We start from the raw sequence: 15,895 nt of genomic DNA on the forward strand, positions 1-15,895 counted from the left end.
GGCAGCCCTGGAGGTTCATATCCCTAAATCAACAACAACAACAAAATTCTAAAATAACTGTCATAATTATCTGCCACAAGACTGTATTTGATTTTTACTGCTATCCTATTCAAACAAAAAATTAATATCTCATGAGCCATTAACCTACTAAAGACCCAAAGGAGAAGGGAGCAGGGGCATGGCCAGAACTGGAGCTTGGAAAGAGCACAGCTGGACGGGAAGCAGAATTCACCAGGCACACAAATGATACAGGAAGCAGGGAAGGCTGAGTGGCAAGAGACAGAAAGTAACTCCTCAGTTCCTGCTTACTATATTTCCTTTCCAGATCCATGCTTAGTTAGCAATTCAACTAGATACTGAGCTGAAGGACAAGGGAATGAAGTCCACACATAGCCATGGTGGTGAATAGGGGGAATACTTCTTTTTTCCCTAATCTAGGAACAAACTACAGTTGCTTGTCTGTGGCAGACAAGAATAAAAGATGTAACTCAGCCACCAACTTCCAATAAGCCACATGTTCTACAAAGTTTAATTTGATGTATGGGCTATTATTCCTACAAGATTAAAAAATAAGAATATTAAATGAACTAAAGACATTTAACAGCATTTGAGGCCAGGTGTGGTGGCTCATGCTTATAATCCTAGCACTTTGGGAGGCTGAGGCGGGCAGATTGCTTGAGCCCAGGAGTTCAAGACTAGCCTGGGCAACATGGTGAAACCTTGTCTCTACAAAAAAAAAAAAAAAAAAAAAAAAAAAAAAAAATTAGGCTGGGCATGGCGGCTCATGCCTGTAATCCCAGGTGTTTGGGGGGGCTGAGGTGGGCGGATCACCTGAGGTCAGGAGTTCATGGCTAGCCTGGCCAACATGGCAAAGCCCCATCTCTACAAAAAACACAAAAATTAGCCAGGCGTGGTGGTGCACGCCTGTAGTCCCAGCTACTTGGGGGGCTTAGGCATGACAATCTTGCTTGAAACTCGGAAGTGGAGGCTGCAGTGGGCCGAGATGGTGCTACTACACTCCAGCCTGGGCGACAGAGCGAGCCAGACATGGTGGCACGCACCTGTATTCCCAGCTATTTGCGGGGCTGAGTTGGGAGGATCACTTGAGCCTGAGAGGTCGAGGCTACAGTGAGCCGGCCCGGGTGACAGATCGAGACCCTGTCTCAAAAAAAAAAAAAAAAAAAAGGCATTTGAAAATAATTCAGTAAAAATCATACTTAATACTTGAAAATAGTAGTTCTCAACCTTTTTTCCTCAGGACCCCTTAACATCTTAAAAATTGAGGACTCCAAAGAGCTTTTGTTTATTTGACATATCTACTGAGATTTAGTAAAAAAGTAGTTATTTAATAATTCATTTTAGAATAACCCCATGTTAATATAAGTAATTTAATTTTGTACAAAGTATTTGTATATTTTGTATTTTCCAAAATAAAAAAAAATTAGTGAGACGAGTGTCATTGTTTTAGAATGTTATACATGTGGAAATGTGTTTGACTTGTAACACGAGACAACCAGATTCTCATATCTATTTCTGCATTCATCTGTTGCAATTTTGGTTGAAGTACATGGAGAAAAAAATCCAAACCCACAAAGATAGATAGCTGAAAAGGGTAGGAGCCCTTTAACAACCTTTTAGATAATTGTGAATATAATTATCTGATACTACATCAAAACTGTACAACTTGTAAGATTCATAAAAGTCAATTACAATGTGGAAACTGAAAGTGTATCAGTGAACTTTTCATACTGTTACATTAAAATCCGTTGGTCTAACTTTGAATGAATTGTTTATTCACACATGATCTTGTAACATCTTGCATTGGTCACTGAGAAAATATTCATTCTTAGTTATACAGATCTTCCAAATGTGGACACATTTCATTGTATATTTAAAACCACATTCATTAATACCCACCAATCTCATCAGAAAAGTCTTCGGAAGCTGTCAAGCCCACAGTGGCAAATAAGCCCACAGTGGCAAATAGGAGTTCTCCTAAACTATAATTTTTACTTGAAAACTTAATGGCAAAAAACATTGTCAGTTGTTTTTCCTTGAAGTGACAGACTTACTCCATTCATTCTCAGAAAAACACCTGCCAAATACTGAATCAAGTCTCCATAATCAGATTTGTCCTTTCAAGTAAAAATGGTATCTCATGAAATAAATGCAGTTAGTTCAGATCTCAACTAAAACAAGAGCACAAGTACTTTTCCTTGAGACAACCATCATACTTTGGGGTACAGAAGTGCTCTACACGTGCTTCCCTTTCTGTCACAGAATATCAAAGTGATGTGAAACTCAAAGATTGGGTTTTAATAAAACCAATAATTTTTACTGCTTTATCAGGACATTCTTACGTGAAACTAGCTTTTTCCCTTATGTAAACAGTGAAGGAGTGGCAGTGGAAAATACCATGACTACTGGAACAGCTGGTTACCACTGCCTTGATTTGTGTTAAGGAACCAGCATTTTTTTTTACCACTGCAGCTTTTGTACCATCAGTGCAAATAAATGTCAATACAGTAAAAAGGCAAATAATATCTTAGTATTGTTATGAAAATAAATGACATTTGGGACCCCCTAAAAAGATCTCAGGGAGCCCTAGTGATTCTCAGACCATTCTTTGAGTACTACTACTCTAAAATATCTTTACTTTTAGAAAGGATAGAATCTTCTGCTCCTATATATTACAAATAGTAATAAAGCTAAGTAAAACACAACTCAAAAAAATACCCTCTTACCTTTGCCAAGACTAAAGACAAATGGTTCATTTCTATCATGACTGGAATCAAACTTCTTTCCATTTGACAATTTTCCTTTGTAATGGACATAAACTTTGTCTCCAATCATCGGCGTTTCCTCACCATTCCCCACTCTTTTGACAATCTAGAAAAGACAAACATTAAGAAAAAGGAGGTGAAACTTTTTACTTGTAATCAGAGAATAAAAAGGTCACACAGTCCATCCCAAGACATCCAGGCAGATAGGCAAATATACTATTATCCATTCTTTCTAATGCCTCCCTTCATTCCTCACAATAACTCATTGTTAGAAAACTGTCCTTTACCAACCTGTCTTTTATATCTACTTTTATTGCTAATCACACTATTTATTCCTTCAAAGAATTAACCAATAAATCCTGTTTATTGGTTTAATGCCCTATATTTTGACAGTAAACTCTTTTTTTTTTTTTTTTTTTTTGAGACGGAGTCTTGCCCTGTCGCCCAGGCTGGAGTGCAATGGCACGATCTCGGCTCACTGCAACCTCTGCCTCCCAGGTTCAAGCAATTCTCCTGCCTCAGCCTCCCGAGTAGCTGGGATTACAGGTGTGCACCTCCGTGCTCAGCTAATTTTTGTATTTTTAGTAGAGATGGGGTTTCACCATGTTGGCCAGGCTGGTCTCGAACTCCTGACCTCGTGATCCACCCACCTCAGCCTCCCAAAGTGCTGGGATTACAAGCATGAGCCACCGCGCCCGACACTAAACTCTCTAACACAGGCTTGTGAGCTAGTCCATATACACACTGACTTAGACCAGAAAGAATGGTGGACTTTTAAAATATTCAAAAAGAAGCTTAAGCAAAGCTTCAAAGGTGTAATTTTATTTCCCTCCTTTGCTAAAAACATTAGCTTCTGACTAGATTCTGCTTGTTTATTTTCAGAAAGCCCAATTTCCTGGTAAAACAGGTTACATTTCCTATTATTTGAAACATAGTCTATCTGTAAAAAACATGAGTATCATTGCACTGCTTGATATGATACTGAATAACTTGTTTTCTAGTAAAGTATTTAACTTTTGTAAAATCCAGTGTATTTATTTTGTTCTTGGCAGAGCAAGCTGCTAATGTATTTGGTCAGTTCTGGGAAAAGAAAATCAAATCCAGGTGTGTGATGGTGTAATTTGTTAATCATCTATGCCAAATTAATCATTTTTGGTAGATAACAGAGGATGGTAGCTAACATCTGATGAACATCTTTTTGGGGAAGGAGTTTGCTTTGAGTTTTATTTAAATAATTCGATTATTTGCTCCTAAATTCTTTTTTTACAAGTATACCCTCTGCCTAACATAAATATCACATAAACACTGTGAACTTAAATTCCACAGCTTTCCTAACGCAAAAGCCCAAACATCTTTATTTTATTTTTTGAGACGGGGTCTTGCTCTTTTACCCAGGCTGGAGTGCATGCGGTGGTACAATCATAGCTCACTGTAGCCTCTATCACCCAGCTCAAGTGATCATCCCACCTCAGCCTCCCGAGTAGCAGAGACTACAGGCACATGCCACCACGCCTGGCTAATTTTTTTATTTTTAGTAGAGATGAGATCTTGCTACGTTGCCCAGGCTGGTTTGGAACTCCTGAGTTCCAGTGATTCTCCCGCCTCAGCCTCCTAAAGTGCTGGGATTACAGGTATGAGCTACCGCATCCAGCCCCAAATATTCTTTAAAGGCAAAGAAACATTACTGCCCTTCTAGGACTTCAAAAGAAAAAAAAAAGTCTCAAAACATTAATCTAAAATATATTATGCAATATTCTACAATTGCTCATGTTCACGAACTGCATGTGGTATTTGGGAGGCTATGCTCAACTGTAAGCCTCACGTGGAAGGAATCTGCATTTCTAGGACTATAAACAGTAACTGGGCATGTGGGATGAATGGCTACCAGAGAGTCAGAGAGCCATCCACACCAGCAAATGGTACTATGGTATCACTTCAGGCTTCCCTAGCAAGATAAATTTGTGCCTAAATCTAGAGTTGCCTTAAGAACACAATCTAGGTTCTATTAATTTTTAAAATATAAATCCATCTTTTATCTTCCTCAGATAGTTACTGAATTTCCAAACCAGCACTGGTTCTTTTTTAAAAAATACGTAATAGTTAATAAGATAGATTACTATAGGACAGGCACTATGCTAAGTGCTTCACCTAATCCTAATAACTCTTATGAGGTTGATGGCATTATTATTCTAATTTTACAAACAGGAACTTAATCACAAAGAGGTTAACTAAATTGCCCTAGCTTGCACAGTTACTAGACCTATTTAAATCTTAACCAAAAGCCTCATGGTGAAATCCGAGGCTCTAGACAATGATAAATGATATAATTTAAAGGGCTTCAAATCTCAAATGTTTCTTAATAAGCCTAAAAATCTTGCAATTAGATTTACTCCCTAGAACAGAACAGGGTCTGAGGCAAGTTGGGGATCATGTTCTCTGGGCGTGGGCACTCTGAAAAGATGAAAGGGTAAGTCGTAAACAGAGGCAGGGAGATACTGAGGACAGCCTGCAAAGTCTCCACTGTTTCTAGAAGCTTCCTGGAATTTAGGATGAGTAACTATAGCTACAAGGTTGAGAAGCCTTCTAAAAGAAGACAATAGGATATAAATCTATAGCATAAAGCCCTTATTCTATAGCTGCAGGTCTCCAAAATTTGACTTAGCACATAATAGCAATTCACATATATTCAGAAGAGATCCAGGCACAGAAGGCTTTCACATAAGCAAAGTTATACAAAACAAAAATTCTTACTTGCTACTGCTGGCACAAGAGATATTAAAACTCAGCATCCTGGTAATATTCAGAATGCATCAGATAATCTTTTCAGGAAAAACAAAACTTAACTATACAAAACTTACATGTGTTAACAATGGTGTAGGAGAAATAACTACTTAATGTGACTAAAGCCACTTAATCTTTCTCAGATTCAGCTTATTCACTTATAAGATGGAAGAATCAAGAGATGCTCTGATTGTCTCACCACATTGTTGTAAGAAACAAAACAAAAGAAATGCACGTGAAAATGATTAACTATAGAGTGAAGAAACACACACAGTCATGCATCGCTTAAGGACAGGGATATGTTCTGAGAAATGTGTTCTTAGATGATTTCATCCTTATGTGAACATCTCAGAGTGTACTTACACAAACCTAGATGGCCTGGCCTACTTGTACACACCCACGTTAGGTGGTTTGGCCTACTGCTCCAAGGCTACAAACCTGTACATTGTGTTACTGCACTGAATACTGCAGGCAATTGTAAAACAGTGGTATTTGTGTATCTAAACATATCTCAACAAAGAAAAAGGTACAGTAATAAAAGGTATACAAGACAAAAAATGGTACACCTATACAGAACACTTACCATGAATGGAACTTGCAGGACTGGAAGTTGTTCTGGATGAGTCAGCGAGTGAGCAGTGAGTGAACGTGAAGGCCTAGGATATTACCATACACTACCGTAGACTTTATAAACACTGGACACCTAGACTACATTTATTTTAAAATTTTTTTCTTTCTTTAATAATAAATCAATCTTAGCTTACTATAACATTTTTACTGTGTAAACTTTTTTTTTAGCTTTGACTCTTGTAATGACACTTAGAACACAAACACTGTACAGCTGTACAAAAATATTTTCTTTCTTTATATCCTTATTCTATAAGCATTTTTCTATTTTTTAAATTTTTTATTCTTTTACTTTTTAAACTTTTTTTTGTTTAAAACTAAGACACAAACACATACATAAACCTAGGCCTACAGAGGGTCAGGATCATCAGTATCACTGTCTTCCACCACCACATCTTGTCCCACTGGAAGGTCTTCAGGACAATAACATGCATGGAGCTGCTGTCTCCTATAATAACAATGCCTTCTTCTTGAATACCTCCTGAAGGACCTGCCCAAGGCTGTTTTTTGTTTGTTCATTTGTTTTTGAGACAGGATCTCACTCTCACCCAGGCTAGAATGCAGTGGTATGATCATAGTTCACTGCAGCTTGGAACTCCCAGGCTTACATGATCCTCCTGCCTCAGTCTCCTGAGTAGTAGAAACTACAGGTACATGCCACTATGCCTGGCTAATTTTTTTAATTTTTTTTCTACAGATAAGGGTCTTACTATGTTGCCCAGGCTGGTCTTGAACTCCTGGCCTCAAGTGATCCTCTTGCCTTGGCCTCCCAGGGTGCTGGGATTACAGGCATGAGCCACTGCACTCAGCCAAGGGTGTTTTACAGTTAACTTTTTAAAAAATAAGAAGCACACTCTAAAATAATGATAGAAAGTACAGTAAACACATAAACCAGTAATATAAACATTTATTATCAAGTATTATGTACTATACATAACTGTGACTGCAGTGCAGTAGGTTTGTTTACACCCACATCACCACAAACGCATAATACACTGTACTACCCATGCTACAACAGCTATGGCACCACTAGGCCATAGGAACTTTTCAGCCTCATTATAATCTTATGGGACCACCGCTGAAGGTGCAGTCTGTCACTGACTGAAATGTCATTATATGGTGAATGACTGTATAGTGCTTTAATAAGTAGGAAAGCTAATTCAAAAGTAAGATATATTCTCTGAGGAAATCGCAAAAGATATCTTCATTGTACACAGGAACAATATTTATATATAAAAATAAACCCCTTTGGGCCGGGCACGGTGGCTCATGCCTGTAATCCCAACACTTTGGGAGGCCAAGGCAGGCGGATTACCTGAGGTCAGGAGTTCAAGACCAGCCTGGCCAACATGGTGAAACCCCGTCTCCATAAAAATTAGCCAGGCATGGTAGCAGGCGCCTGTAATCCCAGCTACTCGGGAGGCTGAGGCAGAATTGCTTGAATCCAGGAGGCGGAGGTTGCAGTGAGCTGAGATCACGCCACTGCACTCCAGCCCAGGCAACAGAGGGAGACTCTGTCTCAAAATAAAATAAAATAAAATAAAACCCCTTTGAATTTTTCAAGTTAGCTTTTCTTTCCTTAAAAAGTCTTCAAAATTGTCATTAGCTAGCTTTAGTGTACTAAAAGGATACATTAAAATAGTAACCTATTTGTATACTCTGAGAATAGGGAAACATAGCCCTTTAGAGTGAGATATAACTTGGACCTGAACCCCAGGTAAATCTGCATTACTAAGATATATGATATTAGGCAAGTTAATTTACCTAGCCCAGTCTCAATTTCAACATCTATAATCTGAGATTAAAAATTAAAATCTCTAGCTGGGCACAGTGGCTCGTGCCTATAATCCCAGCTACTCAGAAGGCTGAGGTGGGAGGATTGCTTGAGGCCAGGATTTCAAGACTTGCCTGAGCAACATAATGAGATGCCCTCTCTCAAAAATTTAATTAATTAATTTAAAAAGAAAATCCCAGCTACTCAGGAAGCTGAGATGGGAAGATCACTTGAACCCAGGAGCTCAAGACCAGCCTGGGCAACATAACGAGACTCAACTCTTAAAAAAAACCTTGAAGTTATGAAGACAAAATGAGAATCTAGCTCTAGTGTTTGGCACTTAGTAACCCTCAATAAACATTATCCACCCCAGCCCCCCTCAGAAAGAGATGTTATAAATAATCTTTCCAGACAGCAGGTTTCCTTGTATGTCACTCAGCTTTGTGGCCTCACCTTTAATACTCCCCTGTCTTTTTTGGAGGTAATATCCTCTCCCTGCTCAGCAACAGTGGCTGTGGGGCTTTCTCCATTGTTCTTGGCACCTTCATCAGTAGTCATTGTCTTTTAAGTAGAGAACCTGGTAAGAAGAAAAATATTTTAGCTGGGAAAAATATCCCTTCTTTATGAATCTTGAATGCCCCTGGGAACTGAGCTCTACCTAACCTAAGATTTACTTAGGGCCAATAAGCTTAGATACTGAAAATGAAAACAAAGGCATTTGCTATGAGCATGTATTGATGTCATCAGGCATGTAAATAAAACATCATCCAATTCTTTAATTTCCCATCTAGCTCTGGTCTCAAAACAGAGAACAGTACAAGTCAAGTTGGGTAGTGATTACATTCCTTAACATAACATGGTGAGAAGCAGTCCCTTCACAACTTTGAAAACATCCTTTTTCTATAGCCATATTCTTGACAGAGGATTAAGACCTTATCAGTTCTTAATAAAAGAAGTGACAATATATCAATCACAGTGAGACACAGAACAGGATTTAGAATCCAACAGACCCAAGTCTGGGTCCTAGCTGCAGCTCTTGACATTTCCAGTTTCCTTAATCTTGCTGAGCCTTCATTTTTCATCTGCAAAATGGACACAGTACACTATTCATAGTTACAGTGAGATAACATTTCTTAAAAGATTAGCATAGATTGGTAACTTAAACATGTTTAACCATTTATCATCATTATTGGGCCTTCTGTAGGGTCATTTTTCATCTCCTGCCCAAAATACCTACAGAATGTTCTTCCATGTGGCATTCAAGGCCCTTCACAATCTGGCCCTAATCTATCTTTGAGTTCTAGCTGCCATTATTTTATTTTACTTTCTTTCATGCAGCTCATGCTCCAGCCAAACTAGGCCAATTCCACCTCTACAACAAACCCAGTGCTTTCCCATAGTCATTCTTCTGGTCACTCCCTTTCTTGTTTCCAAAACATCCACCTCTCTCAAATCCTACTTCTGTCATACCAACCTTGACCCTCTATTTGTAGGCCATTTTGCCCTTTTATGTACTTCCTTAGCTCTTCTCTCGATTTGTTGTCTGTAAGAGATTCATAAGACTATGCGCCTGTTAGGTTTAAAAGATGCTTCAGAGCAAGGTCCATGCTTTGTTCATATTTAGATTCCCTAGAATGCCTCTACCTTTGAGAATGGTAAGACAAAAAGTGCAAGGAATTTGTAATGGAATTTGGGGGGTTCTTCCTCTGCTCCTTACAAGCTGTTTGATGTTGGCTACCTTAACTTCTCTAAGATTTTTTTCCTTACCTATGTGATTAGAATAAAAATACCTGTTTTCACAGATAATCTTCTGGATGAAGTGGTATAATGTGTATTTTTAAGGTATACTATTCAAATGTTAGCTCTTATTGTTATTGGTAGTCACCTGACAGACATTTTTTCATGCAAGGCAAACCAATGTAACCAACAGGCTAATCATGGGCTAAGCAAAACACAGCTAACCACTGCTATGATGAATTCCACACTGCTCCCTGTTTGGGCAGGGAAAATCAAGAAGGAATCACTCCTACAGCTATTACACATTAGGCTAATAACAAACTTAATGCCCCCTAAACTCAACTCCTGAGCCTTCTTGTCTACAGAGTCAAAGAGTCTTTCTGCACTTGCAGAAAATGTCTTATTGATACAACTATAATTAGACAACTAAAACATATACTGTAGTGTTTTAACTCATTTCCAAATGACCACTATTCAGTTCAACAAAGACACAAATCCAATTGTTGTGCCCCAAAATCTTCAAATGAGAACACCAAAAACCAGGGGCTAAGTCTCTCTGCTCTAGTTTCTAGTACGCTTTATACCAAACATGAAAGATCCAAATGTTTGGCTCAGGATAAGCGAAAGGCCAGAACAATCGTTCTCAAACAAACAACAAAAATTATGTACCTAGCTCTACATGAGGTGAGCTAGATAATCAGGAAAATCAGAAGAACGGGATTGGTTCCCAGCTTCTAGAAACCCACTGCTTATAATATGCTTCTGTGATGCACAGAAACTTGTAAAAGGCACCTTGATAACAGAGGGAAAAGATCTCTTAAATATTTGGAGGGTCCTGGACTGTATGCCTGGGAAAATATATGCACACAAAAAAATTTCCTGGGGATTCACAGAGATGCTGACATCCATCAATAGATCTCTGGGTGTAAAGCACTGAACAAATGAAAACCACCAGGTGAGAGGTTATTGGGAAAGTACCCCACAGATTACTTATTATTAAAAAAGGAAAAAGACCTTTCAAGTAAAACAATCTGACTGATAACACTTTAACAAGTGATCTGCATCATAACCAAACTCTGCATCACCAATAATGAAAAAAACTGCTATTACTCTGTCTCCTAATATGATGTAGTGATGTGATTTAGATGTGCTATCACCTATGTGCTATCCCTATCAAAAATGTTTAACCTGAAACTAATCAGGAAGAAAAGACAAAAACAGATTGTGGAGCACTCTACAAGACCATTGGCCTACACTCCTGAAAAAATGTTAACAACATAAAGAACCAAAAAGGTGGCGTGCATCTGTAGTCCCAACTACTCAGGTGGCTGAGATGGAAGGACTATTGATTGAGCTCAGGAGTTTGAGACTGCAGTGAACTGTGATCATGCCACTGTACTCCAGCCTGGGCCGAAGGGTGAGACCCCATCTCTTAAAAGATAAAAAAAGAGAAAGAGAGAGAGGGAGAGACGGGAGGTCTGTTCCAGATTAAAGGAGACTATAGAGATATGACAACCAAGTGTAATCAGTGATCCTTGGCTGGATCCTGGATTAGGGGACAAAATATAAGAACTTGGAACAGGAGACTGCATATTAGCTTATTACTACTATATGTCAGCCTTTTGGAATGTGATATAGTATTATGGTTTTATGCAGAGTAATATCCTTGTTCATAGGAGACACATGCTGTAGTATTTAGGGGTGAGGTGTCATGATATCTGCCACTTGCTTTCAAATCATCCAAAGACAATGCTTTCTTTTGAATGTTCATCATTTGGAGTTCAGCTAAATTTTTAAATGAAAATACTATCAATGAAGAAATGTTTTCAGGCTGGGCACAGTGGCTTACGCCTGTAATCTCAACACTTTGGGAGGCTGAGGCGGGTGGGATCACTTGAGGCCAGGAGTTTGAGACCAGCCTGGCCAACATGATGAAACCCCGTCTCTACTAAAAATACAAAAATTAGCCAGGCGTGGTGGCACATGCCTGTAATCCCAGCTACTCGGGTGGCTGAGGCACAAGAATCGCTTGAACCTGGGAGGCAGAAGTTGCAGTGAGCCGAGGTCATGCCACTGCACTCTAGCCTGGGTGACAGAGCAAGACTCTTTCTCAAAAAAAAGAGAGAGGAAAAAAAGAAACATTTTCTTTTGGTTCTCACCTTGCTATTTTGAAAACAATGGCTTGTTTAAATTCAAGTAAATAGGCAACCTGTATAAGCTGATTTACTAGCTTTCTAAATCCCATTTGATAAAGGAATTAGCTCTTCATGTTTTGGCTCCAACACTTCAAGGGATGCAAGTCATCTTAGTAATCTCAGAGGATGGCTCTTGTCAGTAGTACTGAGTCCATATGAAGAGAAGTACTATGAATAATTAAAACACAAAGATAAAAACAACAAGAAAATAAACTTTTGAACTTTCAAAAGCAGATAAAGCTGGAAGAATAAAGACATAAACTGAATTTTCCAAGTATTTCCCCTTAATTCCAGTTAAGTCATTAGGAGTATAGGTTTTTGTAAGCTAACAAAACAAATAAAACTTTTTCCTTGATTGAATGTTACATAAAAAAGACAGTAAGGACAGACAATTCCTAAAAACTGTAATGACACACTGAGACAGTTTCACCGTTTTTATAAGAGAGACTTTTCTTCTTTCCCTCACCCTAGATTTATTCTGGATTTAAAATCACTATGTAGCTATGGATATTAATCTATGATAAAGCTTACTGTGCTGAACTGTCCAAAGGCGGAAAATTGCTACCCAATGCATCAGAAAGGGAATACACAGTTCGTTCTGTTATGGACATGGCAGATAAGCATACACTCTCCAAAGTGCTAGTCAGCAAACACCTGAGACATAACAGAAAAATGAGAATACACTTAATATTTTATCAACAGTGTACTAAAAACTTCAGTTAACATAACTAAACTATCAGGTCCCCTAAATGAGAAGTCATTTTAAAGCCATATCTACCAATTCCCTATGTATATTATGTAAATTACTGTATTGTTCTCTTTGTTAAAATATCAGTGTCTTGCCTCAGATTATGCTACTAACAGGAGAGTTTTCAGAAAGATATTTCTTTGGTAAACTTATTTTTCTTCTCGGAACAAATAATTACTGAAGAAAACAAAGCTAAGAGACCATACTTCCCCTGACTGAGTGCTGAGTTGGATAAATTACTGTTTTCAAGTAAGCAGAAAGCAAAGGATTATATTAAAACAAACAAAAAAACCCCAGAAAATATTAGACTATCCAAATGTTACCATTATATACTAAAGGATGAACCTGAATACAGGATTATTCCCCTTAATATGATTTTACCCTATTTGGCCTCAAAAAGGTTGAACGACAGGACTAAGTCATCAACTTCCTCTCCCCAGGAAGATGCTGGGATGACAAGAAAAAGTTTTTAAAATCTGCAAAACTCTGAGGTGGAAAACAAGACGTGTTCCTAACTGAACCAGAACTTTGGGGGAATTTCTGAACACTACACAGCAGATGAGGTCAGACCGAGGGAGAGAGCAAAGAAGAGAAAGTTGCCTCCCAAACACCAACTGTTAAGAGCAGCTCTTCCCAGGGAGCCTGGAGAAGCTCTAGGTCTGGGGTCAGCCCCAGAAAGCAGGAGTGAGCTAGGGGAATGCACTGGAGAGCAGCATCTGGGGGAAAAAGCAGAAACTGTGTTTGGATCAGTTAGGTCAGGTAGGTTTCTTTCCCTCCAGAGTGCACACTGTGGCTCCCATCTTTTCTTCTCTGGAAGACATAATAATCCTTATTTTTGGAGTTCAGACCCATCGAAAAGATATGTCATGGTACTTGTCTTCTTTCCTTAATTCCTGCAGGGGCCTTGATATTCTGGCCCTTAACTGCTGAAGACAAGTCTTTGCGGAATCTCCAGAAAAATTTTCTAGCATTATTTCTTTTCCTTTGATGTCTCTGTCCTCTACTTCTAGAAGTATTATTAGATAGACTTCGGACATTTTGGTTTTATTCTTCAGGTTTCTTAAGTATTTTTCTAAACCTGGGCTAAACAACAGAATCACCTGAGGAGCTTAAAAAAGCTACTGATGTCTGGACTCCAGCCCAGAGAGTCTGGATTTAATTGGTCTGTGGTGGGGCCAGGGTAATGGTGTTTTCAAAAACCATGTTAGATGATCCTAATGTGCAGTCAGACATGGTTGAGAACCACTGGACATTTCTCCCATTTTTCATCTTTGTCTCTGGCTTTATACCCTAAGAGAAATTCTTTGATGGAATTTTTATTTATTTCTTATTGTCTCTTAAGAGACAGGGTCTTGCTCTGTTGCCCAGGCTGGAGTGCAGTGGTACCGTCATAGCTCACTGCAGCCTTGAATTCCTGGGCTCAAGCAATCCTCCCCTTCAGCCACCCTAGTAGTTCAAACTATAGACATGTGCCACCACACCTAATGTTTTTTTTTTTTTATTTTTTTCAGAAGAGACAGGGTCTCACTATGTTGCCCAGGCTGGTCTTGAAGTGATCCTGGGCTCAAGTGATCCTCCCACTTCATCCTCTCAAAGTGCTAGGATTATTAAGAGTGAGCCACCACACCTGGCCTGATGGAATTTTTACAACACCATTTGGTCATCAGCTATGTTCAATATATCATTTAGTGTGCTCAAGGGATTTTTAAAAGAATTTAGCGGCCAGGTGAGGTGGCTCAAGCCTGTAATCCTAGCACTTTGGGAGGCCAGAGCAGCCAGATGACTTGAGGTCAGGAGTTCGAGACAAGCCTGGCTAATATGGAAAAACCCCATCTCTACTGAAAATACAAAAATTGGCTGGGCATGGTGGCGGGCACCTGTAATTCCAGCTATTCAGGTGGCTGAGACAGGAGAATCGCTTGAACCCTGGAGACGGAGGTTGCAGTGAGCGGACATTGCGCCATTGCACTCCAGCCTGGAGGACAAGAGTGAAACTCCATCTCAAAAAATAAAAATAAAAAAAAGGCCAGGCGGGATGGCTCACGTCTGTAATCCCAGCACTTTGGGAGGCCAAGGCAGACGGATCACAAAGTCAGGAGATCGAGACCATCCTGGCTAATATGGTGAAACCCTGTCTCTACTAAAAATACAAAATATTAGCCGGGCGTGGTGGCGAGCGCCTGTAGTTCCAGCTACTTGGGAGGCTGAGGCGGAAGAATGGCGTGAACCCGGGAGGCAGAGCTTGCAGTGAGCCAAGATCGCACCACTGCACTCCAGCCTGGGCGACAGAGCAAGACTCTGTCTCAAAAAAAAAAAAAAAAAAAAAAGAATTTAGTAATAATGTTTTTTATTTTACATATTCTTATCGGATTGCTCATTTTCTTAGCACTAAGTCTTTATTTTGTAGATGCAATTACCTCTGAAATCTTTCTGAAGATACTACTGAGAATAAAATGGAGCATTTCTTATGAGTAAGAATTTGGCTAAAAGGTTTTTTTTTTTTAAAGAAAAAAAATGCCTCTACTTTCTGGGAGGTGGCATTTTGTGTAACCTCTAGCATCTCCCAAGAACACTAAGCAGTGGGGATTCTCTGAAGTTTGAGAAGGTAAGAACTGAAAATAAGAGAAAGGTAGCATATTGTAAACATGAAAGTTAAAAGTAGGAGAGATGTAGAGAGAGGCAAAAGTCACAGGTGAGAAGTTTGATACTTATACTAGGGTTATAAAGGCGAAACATGAAATGCTTTGAGTGAAAGGGGAGTAGAGAGCAAAGGCTTGAGAAAAGAACCAGACAGGCTTAAATGCATATAGGGAAAAGAATCAAGGGAAGATGAAAAAGTCATGATGCAAGAATAGCATGGATCTGTTCATCAACTAAACACAGATCACTTAGTTCCAGCTAAATTTTAACCGTATGGCTAAATAAAAGTATTTCAAAGTTTTTCCTTAAAAGGATGGTCATGGGAATGTTAGACTAAAATTTGGCAAATGCATACTATAAAAATATACAGTTTTTGAAAAGGATGAGATAAATCTATACAGTAGAGAATCATTTAGCTAAGAGTCTAAACAAAAACATCCAAACAACTAAATTGGGAAAATATTTTGTAAATGTTCATCCATTATAAAAGAATGTCAGGCGCAGTGGCTCACACCTGTAATCCCAGTACTTTGGGATGTCAAGGCTTGAGCCCAGGAGTTTGAGACCAGCTTGGGCAACACAGTGAGACCCGATCTCTGCTAAAAATAAA

The 15,895-nt window shown here is 39.0% G+C and overlaps 1 protein-coding gene across 15 annotated transcripts in view; it reads right to left on the reverse strand.

Moving 5' to 3' along the window:
• FKBP5 (FKBP prolyl isomerase 5) overlaps window positions 1–15,895 on the reverse strand; it is a 155,182-nt gene that overhangs the window by 60,802 nt on the left and 78,485 nt on the right. For 8 of the 15 annotated variants that reach the window (XR_010157984.1, XM_016955334.3, XM_518427.7 and 5 more), the window contains 2 exons: window positions 8,419–8,542; window positions 2,745–2,889 (listed from right to left, as the gene is read on the reverse strand). Coding sequence is in view for 14 of the 15 variants with exons in the window: in XM_016955334.3 (XP_016810823.1) it covers window positions 2,745–2,889; window positions 8,419–8,523 (250 nt within the window). In the remaining variant the exon portion in view is untranslated. Of the gene's footprint in view, window positions 1–2,744; window positions 2,890–8,418; window positions 8,543–8,975; window positions 9,048–11,861; window positions 12,066–12,428; window positions 12,552–15,895 lie in introns of all 15 variants that reach the window. The other 7 variants (XM_016955333.3, XM_054685724.2, XM_063812935.1 and 4 more) reach the window with 4 other exon arrangements.

This window comes from Pan troglodytes, chromosome 5 (assembly GCF_028858775.2).
Source record: "Pan troglodytes isolate AG18354 chromosome 5, NHGRI_mPanTro3-v2.0_pri, whole genome shotgun sequence".
NCBI lineage: Eukaryota > Metazoa > Chordata > Mammalia > Primates > Hominidae > Pan > Pan troglodytes.